The sequence below is a fragment of the Artemia sp. Qi Xiang Cuo genome, chromosome 1, assembly GCF_049724085.1.
Source record: "Artemia sp. Qi Xiang Cuo chromosome 1, ASM4972408v1, whole genome shotgun sequence".
NCBI classification, from domain to species: Eukaryota; Metazoa; Arthropoda; class Branchiopoda; order Anostraca; family Artemiidae; genus Artemia; species Artemia sp. Qi Xiang Cuo.
Window position 1 is genome coordinate 50171651 of NC_142794.1, and position 14046 is coordinate 50185696.

Sequence of the window (14046 nt, forward strand, 5' to 3'; positions counted from 1 at the left end):
TCACTTAGTATACAGTTAAAAATATTTTCAAATTTAAGAATAAAGTATTTGATCTTTTATAGGTAAAATAAAAGTAAAATAAAATTTCTTTTATTCCATAATGACCCAGATAATATTATCCATTTTAGTTCAAAAATACTAAAATAATCTTGTGTGTCTTTGCACTAAACACTTCATATGTGTTAATGATTTAATTTCTGTGTCCAGGAGCTATCACATGAGGTATTTGCATTGGTGTCATATCAAAAAGACCTCCAGCTTATGTCGCAACCCATATTTGACCATCTTCAGTCCTCGTCTGAAGTGGCGTTATTATCTTTAAAAGGAGATTTAGACGGTTTAAATGATCGACAGAAGAAGTAAGTTTTCTTTGGCAATTGCCAAACAAGTTTTACAGTCAATTTTGATGTCATTCTGTTTTTCTGTTGCTTTCTCTGTCAATTTTAGGCCAACTACTCGCAGCTAAAACTTTATAATCTTAGGGAGTTTTTGTCTTTGAATCTAGCAGTTTACAGTAAATATATTAAAATTATTTTTAACTTTGTAACAGGCGATGTTCTGAGCAAATTTTCTATTAATCAGTTTAAAAAAAAGTTAATCGAATGAGCAATTTTTTTAATATTTTTTTTTAGTTTGTTTCAATGAAAAACAAACTATGAATATATATTTTTGAAGTAAGTGAATATTGGTTATTTATTAATTCGTTTTTTTCTTGGTGTTCATGGAACTTATTTCCAATCCCTTTTAAATATTATTTGAAAAAAACTACGTTTTCTAAAGAGTTAAAGAGGCTGAGTTACAAGGTCGAACCTTAAAACGTACAGGGATTAGGAGGCACAGTTGAGGGGCTGTTAAAGAGGCTGAGTCACAAGTTCGAACCACAGGTTTGGGGGCTGCCGCCCCCAAACCCCCGCTTTCGCAGCCTTTAAATAAAAAAAAAAATTAAACTGAAAGTAAGGAGCGACATTAAATCTTAAAACGAACAGAAATTATTCCGTATATGAAAGAGGCTGTGCCCTCCTCAACGCCTCGCTCTTTACGCTAAAGTTTGACTTTCTCACAACTCTTTTTTTAAACAATAAAAACTTTAGCGTAAAGAGCGAGGCGTTGAGGAGGGCACAGCCTCTTTCATATACGGAATAATTTCTGTTCGTTTTAAGATTTAATGTCGCTCCTTACTTTCAGTTAAAATTTTTTTTTTTTTATTTAAAGGCTGCGAAAGCGGGGGTTTGGGGGCGGAGCCCCCAACTGTGCCTCCTAATCCCTGTACGTTTTAAGGTTCGACCTTGTAACTCAGCCTCTTTAACTCTTTAGAAAACGTAGTTTTTTTCAAATAATTTCTGCACGTTTTTGTACAGTTTATTACTTATTATTGCTTGACTAACTGTTAGCTGATCGTGTCAGGAGTTGAAGTTGGGGGGCTGCCGCCCCCAAACCCCCGCTCTTCAACATTCTTGTGTTAAGGCTTTTAATTCCTGAATACTCAAATCACGTCGTACAGGGTGCCTCCTAATCCCTGTACGTTTTAAGGTTCGAACTTGTGACTCAGCCTCTTTAACAGCCCCCCCAACTGTGCCTCCTAATCCCTGTACGTTTTAAGGGTTGACCTTGTAACTCAGCCTCTTTAACTCTTTAGAAAACGTAGTTTTTTTTCAAATAATACACATAAACAGGTTAGACATGCTTTGTTATGAAAATTGACGCGCAGATATTTTCATAACAAAGCATGTTTAACTTGTTTATCTGTATTATTTGAAAAAAACTAAGGTTTTTCGTAAATGTAAATTCGGGGGATAATTTTTTCGGTCTGAAATATCAAAAGGCCCTAACAGGTCGAATTCTGCTTCGAATGAGTCCTCATTCAACTGGATCCGTTGCCAACTGTGGCCTGTAGGCGTGGCTAAGAAAAAAAAAAGAAGAACTGATGATGAATTTTAAGTGGCTATATTTGGTTTTTTGAAAACAGGGAAGGAGTGATCGGATTGAGCTGAAATTTCGAGGATAAGCTCCCGGGCCCTAGGAAAGCTTAACCTCTAAATTTCAGCCCAATCGGACAACGTTAAAGAGGGCTGTGGTGGGAGGGTCCAAACTTCCGGCCCAGTTTACCCCATGAAGATAAAGTCGGAGGAGGATGAAATTTTGCAAGTTTCTTAGTTTGAGCTTGGGCTACAAAATGCGATTACCGCCGTCTCTCTGCGACCTCTAGGACCTGAAATCGCTTAACATTGTGGTGGGTCGCCTCTTTATAGAGGCACAAGTGTGCCTCCTTGACAACTTAGAGTCCCAAGGTTCAAGGTAAAGTACGACGTGTGATATCAAACAGTTAGGGGTAAGGAACTGGAAGTATAGAGCGCTGTGGCTCAAAAGTAACCGAAACTCTAAAAAACAGAGTCTTGATAACAATAGATACATCAAAAGATTTGAATTTTGATGCTTATTCAAAATATGCAAAGTTCATCAAATTTAATGGTACCCATCGAAAATTACGAGCCTGAGAAAATTTGCCCGATTTTTCAAAAAAGGGGGAAACACCTCAAAACATCGAATGATGTTAATGAAAATCACACCATCAGATTCAGAATACCAGAGAACCCTGTTGTAGAGATTTCAAGATCCTATTTACATAAATGTGCAATTTTGCATTTTTTTTTGTCAGAAGGAAGATTACTGATGCGTGTTTACTTGTTTTTGTTTTTTTGTTTGTTTGTTTTTCCAAGGGGTGATCATATCAAACTAGCTATTGTAGAGGATCGGGAGAGGGTTCATTTGATCGGAAATCAAAAGTTCTAGTGCCCTTTTTAAGTGGCCAAAAATATTGGAGGGCAGCTAGCCACTCTCCCACGCTCATTTTTCCCCTAAGGCACCCGATATAAATTTATAGATAGCCATTTTTTTAGCATAGTTGAAAATCCAATAACTATGTCTTTGAGGAAGACTTAATCTCCACAGTCCCCGGGGGAAGGGCTGCAAGTTATGAACTTTGCCCATTGTTTACATACAGTATTGGCTATTAGGAAGTACACAGACGTTTTCAAGGGGTTTTTCTGGTGAAGGGGGGATTGCGTGGGAGGACTTTTCCATGGAGGAAGTTTTCACGGGGGTAGGGAATTTTTCATGGAAGGGGAGACGGATTTCCAAGCATTATTTAAAAAACAGTCAGAAATTAAAAAAGGAGAAAACAAGATTTTTCAACTAAAAGTGAGGACCAACATCAAAACTGAAACGAACAAAAATTATAACGCATATGAGGGGGACTCGCTTTTACACTAAAGTTTTTTAGTGCTTTTAAATGATCTTTTTATTCTAATTAAACGGCCTTTGTGATTCAGAATCATTCTTAAAGAATTAGGACAAAATTCAAACTTTAGCGTAAAGAGCGAGGTATGTTCGTTTTAAGTTTTAATGTTGCTCCTTGTTTTTAGTTGAAAAAACTTGTTTTTTTAATTTAATCTGTCCAAAGGACGAGCTTATTTGATACCCTTTTGATTTGTTTTTACCATAAAGAGAGGTAAAATAATTTCTTTGCTTTCGTTTTTATTTGTTATGTGTTTTTATTTTGTAAGCTGTCATCAAATTATCTTTCGTCTTTTCCCCAAAGAAATTATGTAAGTTTGAAATTGGTTTATTCGTCTTTAAGTATTTTCTTTTCCGTTGGCTTTCATTTTATGCCCAAAAGTATATTATATCTGTGCAAAACCGAATTAGATTCTTCAGGATTTGTTTATAAATTATTGGAAAAGCAACCTCTTCTTCAGAATATGTGAATGTTCTAAAAAAAAGCATTTCTAAAGTAATTACATTTTAAATTTAGTTTCCCATTGGAATGGAATGCCTCCTCTTGGAAAAGTGGTCTGATTCCCCTCCCCTACTTTCCTCGCTTAACAACGCCGACCTCAGCAACATTTAACAACAATTATAATTTTGAAAAGGAAAATATGATGTCTCAGCAAACTCATCTGATCTTCTTGATTATAGTTCAGCATTCAAATTTTGTACTAAATTGCGAATTTCTGTTAATTTTTGGTTTCATTGTGTCGCTGTTAGCCATATCTTCTATTTACACATTTTGAGGTAATTACTAAAATCATTTGATAAGCTGTTCTCAAAGGGAGAATCAGGAGGATTCATTGGATTATGAGGATGGAAGTGTGGTGAAACATACATCACCCTCCTGATCCTGCCTCTGAGAGTAGGTTGGCAAAGTTTTTTGGCAATTATTTGAGAAGTTTAAAAATGTCAAATATGACTTTTTTGTGTAGCATTGAACATTTATTTATTGAATTAATTTCTATGCATCTTAAATTTGGGTTATTATTGTATGAATTTGTTTCTGCTCGTCTTAGAGTTTAGTATGACTCTTCACTTTAAAAAAAAAAAAATTGATTTTTATAAAACTAAGTTTAAATGAATCCCTTTAAAAGGAGTGTAATCAAGCTCTACTAAAGCCAACAAGTTTGTAAATGGGCTAGAAATGCATAACCTAATGGCCTTTAGCAGGTTTTAAAATTTCAAAAATGTTAAATAACATTTTAGGGACGTCTTTTTATTTTCCAATAGTGTTCTAAATCATGTTCAAATCATTTTATATAGAAAGTGTTATTTCCTCTTTTTATAGACTTAACCAGCTATTAGAAGCTAAGAAATACAAGTTTGAAACTGAGATTGAGGCTTTGGAAAACTTTGAAGGAAGTTTGGCAAAGATTCTCACGGACATGGAATCGTTATTAATTGAAGTCTGCAGTTTTAACGCTTTCGATGCAGAGCCATCTAATGCAGATAATCAAATAGAGGTAATATTTTTCGTATAGAAGCCTATTTTTTAACAAGAGGAGATAATTTTTTATAAATAAACATTTAACGTTGCAACGGAAATGTCAATCTTTTGGTCAATACCTGTCGTTTACTTCCCATTCTTATTTTTTTTGACTTTTCAGTGTTAGGGGGAGGACATCTTTGATGAGCTTTTACTCACTGTGTCTCTGAGCTAGACCAGTATTTGTTCATTTGAATTCTTGTGGATTTGATGTTTCTCTCCTGGGGGAGCCGGTGAGTCCCTGAAAATTACGCAAAGCATGGGTGATCAGACATGCTTCTCTAATTCTTACTAATAATTTAGAAGATCCCTTAGAATAGTTTTCTAAAGAGAAATTTTGAACTATAGTAAAACAAAAACGGACACAAGTAAATTCATCTAATGAGCCAAACTTTAAAGAACATAATTTGCCTGGGAATGACTAAATGAAACCTAAAACGAGCAGAAATAAAAATGATCAAGCTAAACTTTGAACGAGCAGACCCTATCTCAAACAGGATTTATTCGAATTATACTGAAGAAACGTGTGTCATTTGAGCGTTACTGAAAAACAGACATATTAATTCAGAAGGCGCTAATCAGTGTTTGGATATTTTTACTTAATTTATGATTTTCTATACTTTTGAATGAAACGAAATTGAAATAAAAATGGTTGCTGAGAAAAATAAGCTCTTAAATTAGTTAAAAAAGATTTCAATTTAAATCGATTAAAGTCCGAGTCCAGGCCTGGTTCATTGTAGCTTCGAGCAAGGTCTTAGCTCGTTTTTAATTGAATCGATACTTGGCTCATCATTGCAAAGCGTCAGTCTGCAGGAATGGCACAAATCTCCACAGTTTATACCTAGCTTGTTGGCCTACCGATCCTGTCTGCAGCAGTACCATGGAATTTTTTGGCTAAGACTTAGCCTGTTTTTGCACCGATTCAATGCTTACATCGTTTTCTCCCGAGCTTATGCTCCTTCCCTGACCTTTGTACGAAATAACTCAAAGCTGCTTGAAATGTATTAATTAGTACCCATACATAGGGGACTGCGATGACTGAGGGGCCAGGTTTACAGGGGATAATCAATTTCAACTCCAGTAAGTAAACATTAAAAAGAGTCGACTTTTCCTGTCCTATTTAGAAAATGAAATAATCTATTATACCCAACTATAAATATGTTAATTTATACCTAATGAGGGTAAATTTTGACACCAAAATAGGGTGATCTCTCTGTGAAACAAGTTACCTTCGCCGGTGCTTATACAATGTTGCACTTCACTCCGTTTTGCACACAAGAAATGAAATAACAAATGAATAGACCCTCATTGCCTGTATTGTATAGATTAGATATCTGTATTAAGCAGTATTTCTATGATTAGTGTAAAAGACTGTGATCTTTTTATTGTTCCTAAATATTATAAATGTATTTGAGTCAACAACCCTTATTCCTGAACAAAATCATGTTACCACCAGTAGAAGATTGTCACGTGTTTTCTTTTTACTAATTGAATCAAAAGACGTTCAAAACGAGAAAAAAATCTAGTCAATGTTAATTCCTTGGTAAATTTTCACTTTCATGATTTATAGGTTAAAGTAGTAAATTCGAGGTTTCTTGGGGAATTTAATTGTTAAGCTGTGTCTTCATGTAGTGTTTCCATCTGTATATAGTTCAGTGAATGTGTAATTAGCTACCAACCATGCCATAGCTTTGATTTGCTTTATTTGTTTTGATTGCCAGAATTTTTAAGCTTTATTTGTATCCCCTAGGCATTCAAAGGAAAGTTGCCGCAAGTTATGGAATCAGTTCGAGGACTAGCCGACCAAACGACTCAAAAATACTTCTGTTTTGAGCAAAGCATGCCTTCAGAAGTTTTTCGGAAGGTAATCAAGTTTCTTCTCTAGTATTTATTTAGTATGAGTAGTTTAGATTGGTGTACTGGTGGAGTACCACTCTGCCAGTTATGTTTTAGGGTCATTTCAGGTACAATTTATAGGAGGTCATTAATTAGTTTAATTAATTAGTGAAACGAAAACAGTTCATTAGTACTCAGGACAACAAAAACCTGCCGCACGTATATTTACCGGAAATTCAAGGAGCACAGCTTGAAGTAACAGGCCCTTATCAAATGAATATGGAACAACAGAGAGAATCTTCCTGTTAATTTTTATATTTTATAGGACCCCCCCCCCTTAAGCCTCATTTTCTAAGTTGGGAAGAAGTAAATTCAGGTTTTGTCAAGTCACCAACTAGAAAAAAAAACGAGCCGTTTAAAATTCCTAAACTAGTGTTTGACAATTCAAAATTAGAATATGTTATCAAGAAGCAATGCATTGCATCTAATTTGCTTCTCATGCGTGTTTTAAAACCCCATTAAACCACAAATAAAGTGGTGGTGAGCCACTGTGCTGGATTCAAATTAGAGCTAAAATGGTGAAGACAAAAACGATAATATTTTGAGAAGGCCAATCGGTACCAATCTTTTAAGCAAATAAAAAAAACAAGGATAATAATATTAACAAAACAGTTTCCTTGTTTTAAGAGAAATAGAAGTTCAACTTTTTTTGGTGTATTCTGGGTGTTAATTTTAATCTAAATAGCACATATAAAAAGAATCTTAATGAATTCATAGACTTGGTGGCACCATCTAATATTTGTATTGCAAAGCTTAGATGGCGCTATGACTAAAACTAGTTAGAAACAAAATGATCCAAAACATGTACATAGTTTCATTACAAATTGTGAATATATGAAAGCAAAAACGAATTTGTGGTTGTTTGGCTATGTATGTTCATTTTATGCCTACAAAACCAGTGGAAACGATTTAATTTCGGAGGCGCTAATTTCTTACATTATTATTTGAAGCGAGAAAACAAGACTCATCTTGTTTGAGAAAATCCATAAACTTCTCAATATATTGAGAATCAGTTGAGCTACTGTGATATTCAGTAGATAAATTGACCCAGTGTGTTCAGTGGAAAGTTGGGAGGGGTGAAACCCTGTTTGATAAAAAGTATTGCATTGTGCCTTCTAAATTGTCATAGTCAAATAGATAGTCTGAATTCTGAGTTAGTGTGACGTGGATGTAATTAGTAACGATTTAAATATAACCAAATAATTCAACTGCTAAGTACATACCCCCACTTCTTTCATCTGTTTTAGATTTATTTGTCTTATCTTTCTATAGATTGGGGATATGGAATTATTATCTGAGAAGATACGTGTGAAAATAGAAGAAAAGGAATCAGAGGCACGCCAGGCACGCGCTGTTCGTTCTGAATATTTGCTGGGTGTTGGTTCAATCCAAAATTGGGTGCAGACAACAGAAAAGAACATGAGAGAAAAAGGCTTGGAACCATTTTCACTGAAAGAATTTTTGAACGTAAGTGTCTTTGACATGTAGTTTGACTGACCAGGAACTTTACAGTCTACAATAACTCAAAAGTTAAAGAGAATTTGTTATAGCGTTTTGTAGAACCTTATTATACTTTTACTTTTTGTGATTGTAATCATTAGCTCATTACCCATCATGCTAAATATTAAAGACGGATTATATGTCAGAAAAAAGAAATACAATTCAGCAACATACTATAATAGTAGATGAATAGATTAATATATTTATTCACAGCTAAAATATTTCAAAAAATAAATAATAGCAGTAGCCGCTCTAAAGAAGACACGATGAACGCACTGGGATCAAGCGGCTACTAAACAATTAAATAATTACGAAAGCAAAATACTAACAACAACGACAACAACAAAAATGAAAAAGAGAGCCAGAGAACAAACTCTGTCGTCAAAAAAGAAAAAAAAAATGGAAAAGCTACACAGAGAAAGATGAGAACTATGGTGCCTGAACCTGCCCACCCAAAATTTACCTTATTATTTTACTTTTAAAAAGGTGTTGGTGTTTAACCGCCCTAATGCTTGGCGGAAGAGAATTCCATATGCTCGGTCCTAAATGTCGGATCGTAAAAACATCCCGCATACTGCTACAATGCTCTATGACCAAATACTTGGCATTTCTTGTACTATAACCGCGTACATTCACATTACTTGTATATAGTGAGCAAAGTACTTCAGGACATATATCATTTCAACATTCGTAAGTGAAAATAGCGGCCTGATAATCTCTTATCTGGCCTACTTTTATAATCTTCAGCTTCTTAAAACATCAACTCGTGTCATTATCCTCTTTCACATATCTTCCGATTAGTCTTGCTGCCTTGTTTTATAAAATTTGAATAAAAAATATTAGCCAGAATTATTAGGCAGAAAATATTTTAGCCTTCTAATAAATCCAACTGCTCTAGCCACTTTTGAAGCAACCAAATCACTGTGTTGTTTCCATCACAAATGACAATCCAAGTAAAATCCAAGATATGGCGCAGATTCATCTTGCTCTACTGTTTTTGTGCAAGGAGAAATTTTCTAGCAAAATAGGGTGGTGTTCCTATTCTACTGTACGATATAAAATTCGTTTCATTTACATCAACATATAAAAGGCTAAGGCTTATAAAAATAAAAAGTTGGTTCGAAACACTGTTTACTTTTTCCAATAGAACCTACTTACAATGATTAGAGAAACTAATAGCAGTATCACCGGCAAAAAAACATGAGATGTGAATCCGGTAGGTAAAACCTCTTGCTATCAACATATAATAGATAAAGAAGCGGGCCCATGAACCCTGTGGAACACCACATTTAACAGGGAACTGACTAGAAACAACATCATTTAAAACAATTCTAACAGATCTTGCAAATAAAAAACTATCAAACCAATTCAAAAAAGATCTCCTAATACCTAAACACTGTAAACGACGTAGTGAAGTTTTAAAATCAACAGTATCAAAAGAGACTTAGCAATAGTGCAATATGGTGAATGACCAGACTCATGACATTTAGAGTAAAAGTTAATCTTTTACATAAACTTACTTGAACATGCAGAGTCACGTGACTGGTGTGAGAAACATGAGGGTGGCAAACGCGCTTTTTCACTAATAACTGACATATCATTTCTAATTAAGCCTATTAAACCCTTGGTGTAATTGTTTAAAACTTTTCTTCTTTTTTTTTGTATTTAAAGACTTAAGATCTATTGAGGATAGAGTGTGTAAAATATTGTAGTGTTTGTTAGACAGTAGACGAAACTAAAATATTACTTGATTTAGAAAGAATCGAATTATTTTCTAGTCAAAGTTATAAGTATGTGTAAGCTTGTTCTGTATGAACCAAGCTTATTACCACGTTTTACTTAACTTGCTGACTGTTTTCAAAATTTTAGATGCTTATTATGACACCTTCCTCTTATCCGATTTGGTTCAAAATTTGTATACAGCTTTGCTTTACGTAATGTTTTATTATTCTGATATATTTGAATCTCAAAAATACTTAATAATTAACCTAGAATTTAGTCAGTAAAATTAAAAAAGTTTATGGAAATTTTAGCCCAAGCGTACCTTCGCCACCGCTGATGCGAGCGTTTCTAATAGAAAACACATGCATTCAACCATTCATTGGACAAGCATTCTTGCCTTTAAGCGGTTCTAACAGTTCGTAGCAAAGAACTCTAAGTAAGGAGCGGCCCGGCTCAATAGTAACCAAAACTCTAAAAAACAGAATTTATTAAAAAAGGCACTAGCCCTTTCAATTTCCAACTGAATGAGCCCTTTTTGAAGTTTCTACGACAAATCTTTCTATAAAAAACCTTATATGCCCCAAGGGCATAACTTACAACCCTTTCAATAACGTTGAACAAAATGGCTATCTCAAAATTATGATTGGGTGTGTTTGGGAAAAAGGGGGGCTTGAGAGGGGGGTAAGCTGCCCTCCAATAATTTTCGAATATAAAAAAGGACACTGGCCCTTTCAATTTCCAATCAAATGAGCCCTTTTTGAAGTTTCTACGAGAACACTATCTATAAAAACCTTTTATAGGTTTTTATAGATAGTGTTCTCGTAGAAACTTCAAAAAGGGCTCATTTGATTGGAAATTGAAAGGGCCAGCCCTTAGGGGAAGAGTTTTAAGTTATATCCTGGGGACATATAAGGATGTTATAGAAATTTTGGTCATATAAACCTCGGAGGGGGCTCATTGGATTGGTAATCAGACACTCTAGCGCTATTTTTAAGAGTCAAAGTGATCTGAGGGCAGCTACTCCCTCCCAGCCCCCACACGTCGTATTGTCCCGAAATGTACCTAGTAGAAATTTTGAGACAGCCATTTTATTCAAAATAGTCTAAATATCATATAACAAGGCTTTTGGGGTAGAAACAAACCCCAGAGATTAGGGACAAGGGTTGTAAGTTAGGCTCAGGGGGTATTTAAGGTTTTTATGGAAGGGATGTTTGTTTGACTTTAGAAGAGGCTCATTCTTTCTCCCTGATAAAGTTTATGTCAATATAAAACCAACAGAAATTAATTATAAAAACTTTTTCCACAAAATAAGTTTTTCAAAAAAAGTAAAGAACTCCATTAAACCAAGAATGAACAAAAATAGAATCAAACAATCTACCAAGCGTACAACTACCACAAATCAGTATCAATAAATAAACGAAACCTAAAACAAATATAAATCAAACTAAATTACAAAGTCAAACTCAAAACGAGCAAAAATTAATATGAGAAGGATTCTAAACCCCATGCTTTTCAAAACTCGGAATACAATTTTCACTTTACTGAAAAAAATTCTTTTAAATGTATTCACTTTTACAACTTTAAGAAATCAAAATTAATTAAGATTTTAAGGAATAAATATCAGCATATGTATATTAAACTGACAGTGCAGATTTTTTTTTTAGTAAATTCATTTGAATTTTTTGAATAAAGTACAAACTATATTCTGGCTTTTAGAAAGCATGGGGTTTAGAATCTTGCTCATATCAATTTCTGCTCGTTTTGAGTTTTACTCTGTAATTTATTTTAATTTCTGTTTGTTTTGGGTTTTTATTTATTTATTGGTACTGATTTGTGATAGTTGTATGCTTGGTAGATTATTTGATTCCATTTTTGTTCATTTTTGGTTTAATGGAGTTCTTTACTTTTTTTCGAAAAACTTATTTGGTAGTAATTTTTTTTTAATTAATTAAAAAAAACATGGAGGACGGACAATTTATTATTGATGTTGAGCAGAGGTATTCATAACATTTTATAGAAGCCATTCTAACCTTCAGAGGTAGGACAGTGCCTCTTTGAAGCATTGGCGGATCCAGGGGGCGAGGGGCGCTTGCCCCCCCCCCCCTAACGTAGTTTAACGTAGTGTAAGTTACTTAATTAACGCAAGTTTACGTTAATTAAACTTGCTCCTAATGCAAGTTTATCGGATCAACCTATTTGGCCCCCCCCCTAAAAAATCCTGGATCCGACCCTGCTTTGAAGTAGGTTCGTGGTCCTCTCTGGCTCATTATTTGGACCGTTTCTTAAAGCCCAATGAAATGCCCACTTTATATTCCCCGTTTGTCTGTTTTTTTTTTTTTAGGTATTTAGTGTTGACAAAATAATTACTATGGCTTCTGGGATTATATTTCTTCGTTGTTTGTTGAATCATAAAAATGCAGTTATTTTTCTTCTTCTTCTTCTGGTACTAAGAGTGATTGGAATTTGATGCTACTGATTTTACATTTATATAAATCTACTTTTTGTGACGAATCTGGCAATGAATGTCCTAATTGTTACCTTGATTTTAAACTCTAATTTCTTTTATATTTTTTCTAGGAATTGCAATTTGACCTTGTGGGTGTGACTGAACAACTAGAGAAAGTCCGTAAATGTGGACAAGTCATAATGCAGAAGTCCACAAACGAAGAAGATTTAGAAAATATATCGGTGACAATGACTTCCTTGACTGATCAAATAAACAATATAAGATCGTGGCTTGAAGAAAAGAAGTTACAGGTGAGCTTTTTTATGGTATAGAAAATGTGATTAATAGTGGAATGAACAGAATTTATTTCAGTCCATGTATTAATTTTGAGTTTTATGTAATGTTTACATAGCTACTGTTTCACATTTTGAATTGTGCTTATAAGTTTTGATGCCTAGTTTCTTTTCTCTTTTATGATTCATTATATTTTTAAATTTTTCCGATTTATTTGTATTCTAGTCTACGGGCTATATTTAGTAGTTTCTCTTTAAATGAAAATGCAAATCGCATTGAGTGTATAATAATTCAAAATTCAATTAATTGTTCCTCTTGTGACTGCGGTGATGGGGAGACTCTATATCATCATCTTTTTTAGTTTAAATTTTTTCTTTTTGAGTTTAAGAGTTTTCTGACTCTGATATCTTTAATGAAAATGTTATTTGGTTTATTTAAGAGGTTTGGCATGCAGTTTTAGGATACTTGAATCAAACAAAGAGACTGGATATTGTATAAACGTGTTTTTTTCCTCCTTCATTTACTTGCTATTAGTAAACTTTGCTCTTCGCTGTTTATCTTTGTTTTTTTTTTGCTAGCTGGTATTTTCTTCAGCTTTTGATATTTTACTCCTGTTTTGTAGTTTAGATAGTGAAATGCTCTTTATGGGTTTAGTTACTGAGTAAAGTGATTCCTTCAAGTGGCATGTGGTGGAAGGAGACTTAAAAATGCATTCATAAACAAACGCGCGAATCTAACGCAAGTCTAAGCACAGTAGCCTTTTATATAAAGAGGGAAAAAAGCTTAACGAAAGACCTAAGTGTACTATAAGAATTTTTAATGTTTTTGCATATCTAATGTTAGATTATGGCACCTTGGATTCAGGTTTAAAGAAAACTAAGTGGGAAAATGGGAAAATCTGAATATACGATAAGGTCAAGGTCAAGGTAGGAAGTAAGCAGGGATAATCCTTATAAAGTGGGCAACTCTTCTCAAAGGAATTTTTATTGTGCTTACACCATAATTTATGTATTTAGTTTTAGATATACTAGCGATGGTGAAAAATATACCAAGTAGTGCTAATGATTAATAGCAAGTTGGACCTTTGGTATAAGTAAATGATTCAAAATTTTACACCAATAATTGAATCATTGTTGGATGCCTGTGCTTTGTAAAACTTGTCAGTGATTAGTCTTTTATTTTGACCTGTTATATTTCCAAATGCTTTATTTTAGGTCGGCGAGTCACTGGAATCTTGGAATCGATTCCAGGCTCTTTACCAACAGGTTCGAGCCTGGATCCACGAAAAGAAGGGTTTTCTCTCTGACCTGTTGTGTATAACAACCCTTCAGCAAGCTCGTGATAAGCTCCACAACTACACTGTGAGTTTTTTTGT

The 14046-nt window shown here is 34.1% G+C and overlaps 1 protein-coding gene across 1 annotated transcript in view; it reads left to right on the forward strand.

Moving 5' to 3' along the window:
• LOC148956437 (uncharacterized) overlaps positions 1-14046 on the forward strand; it is a 570204-nt gene that overhangs the window by 286573 nt on the left and 269585 nt on the right. Inside the window, 6 exon segments of the mRNA XM_089090886.1 lie at positions 208-359; positions 4616-4790; positions 6564-6677; positions 7982-8176; positions 12509-12688; positions 13886-14032. Coding sequence (XP_088947012.1) covers positions 208-359; positions 4616-4790; positions 6564-6677; positions 7982-8176; positions 12509-12688; positions 13886-14032 — 963 coding nt within the window.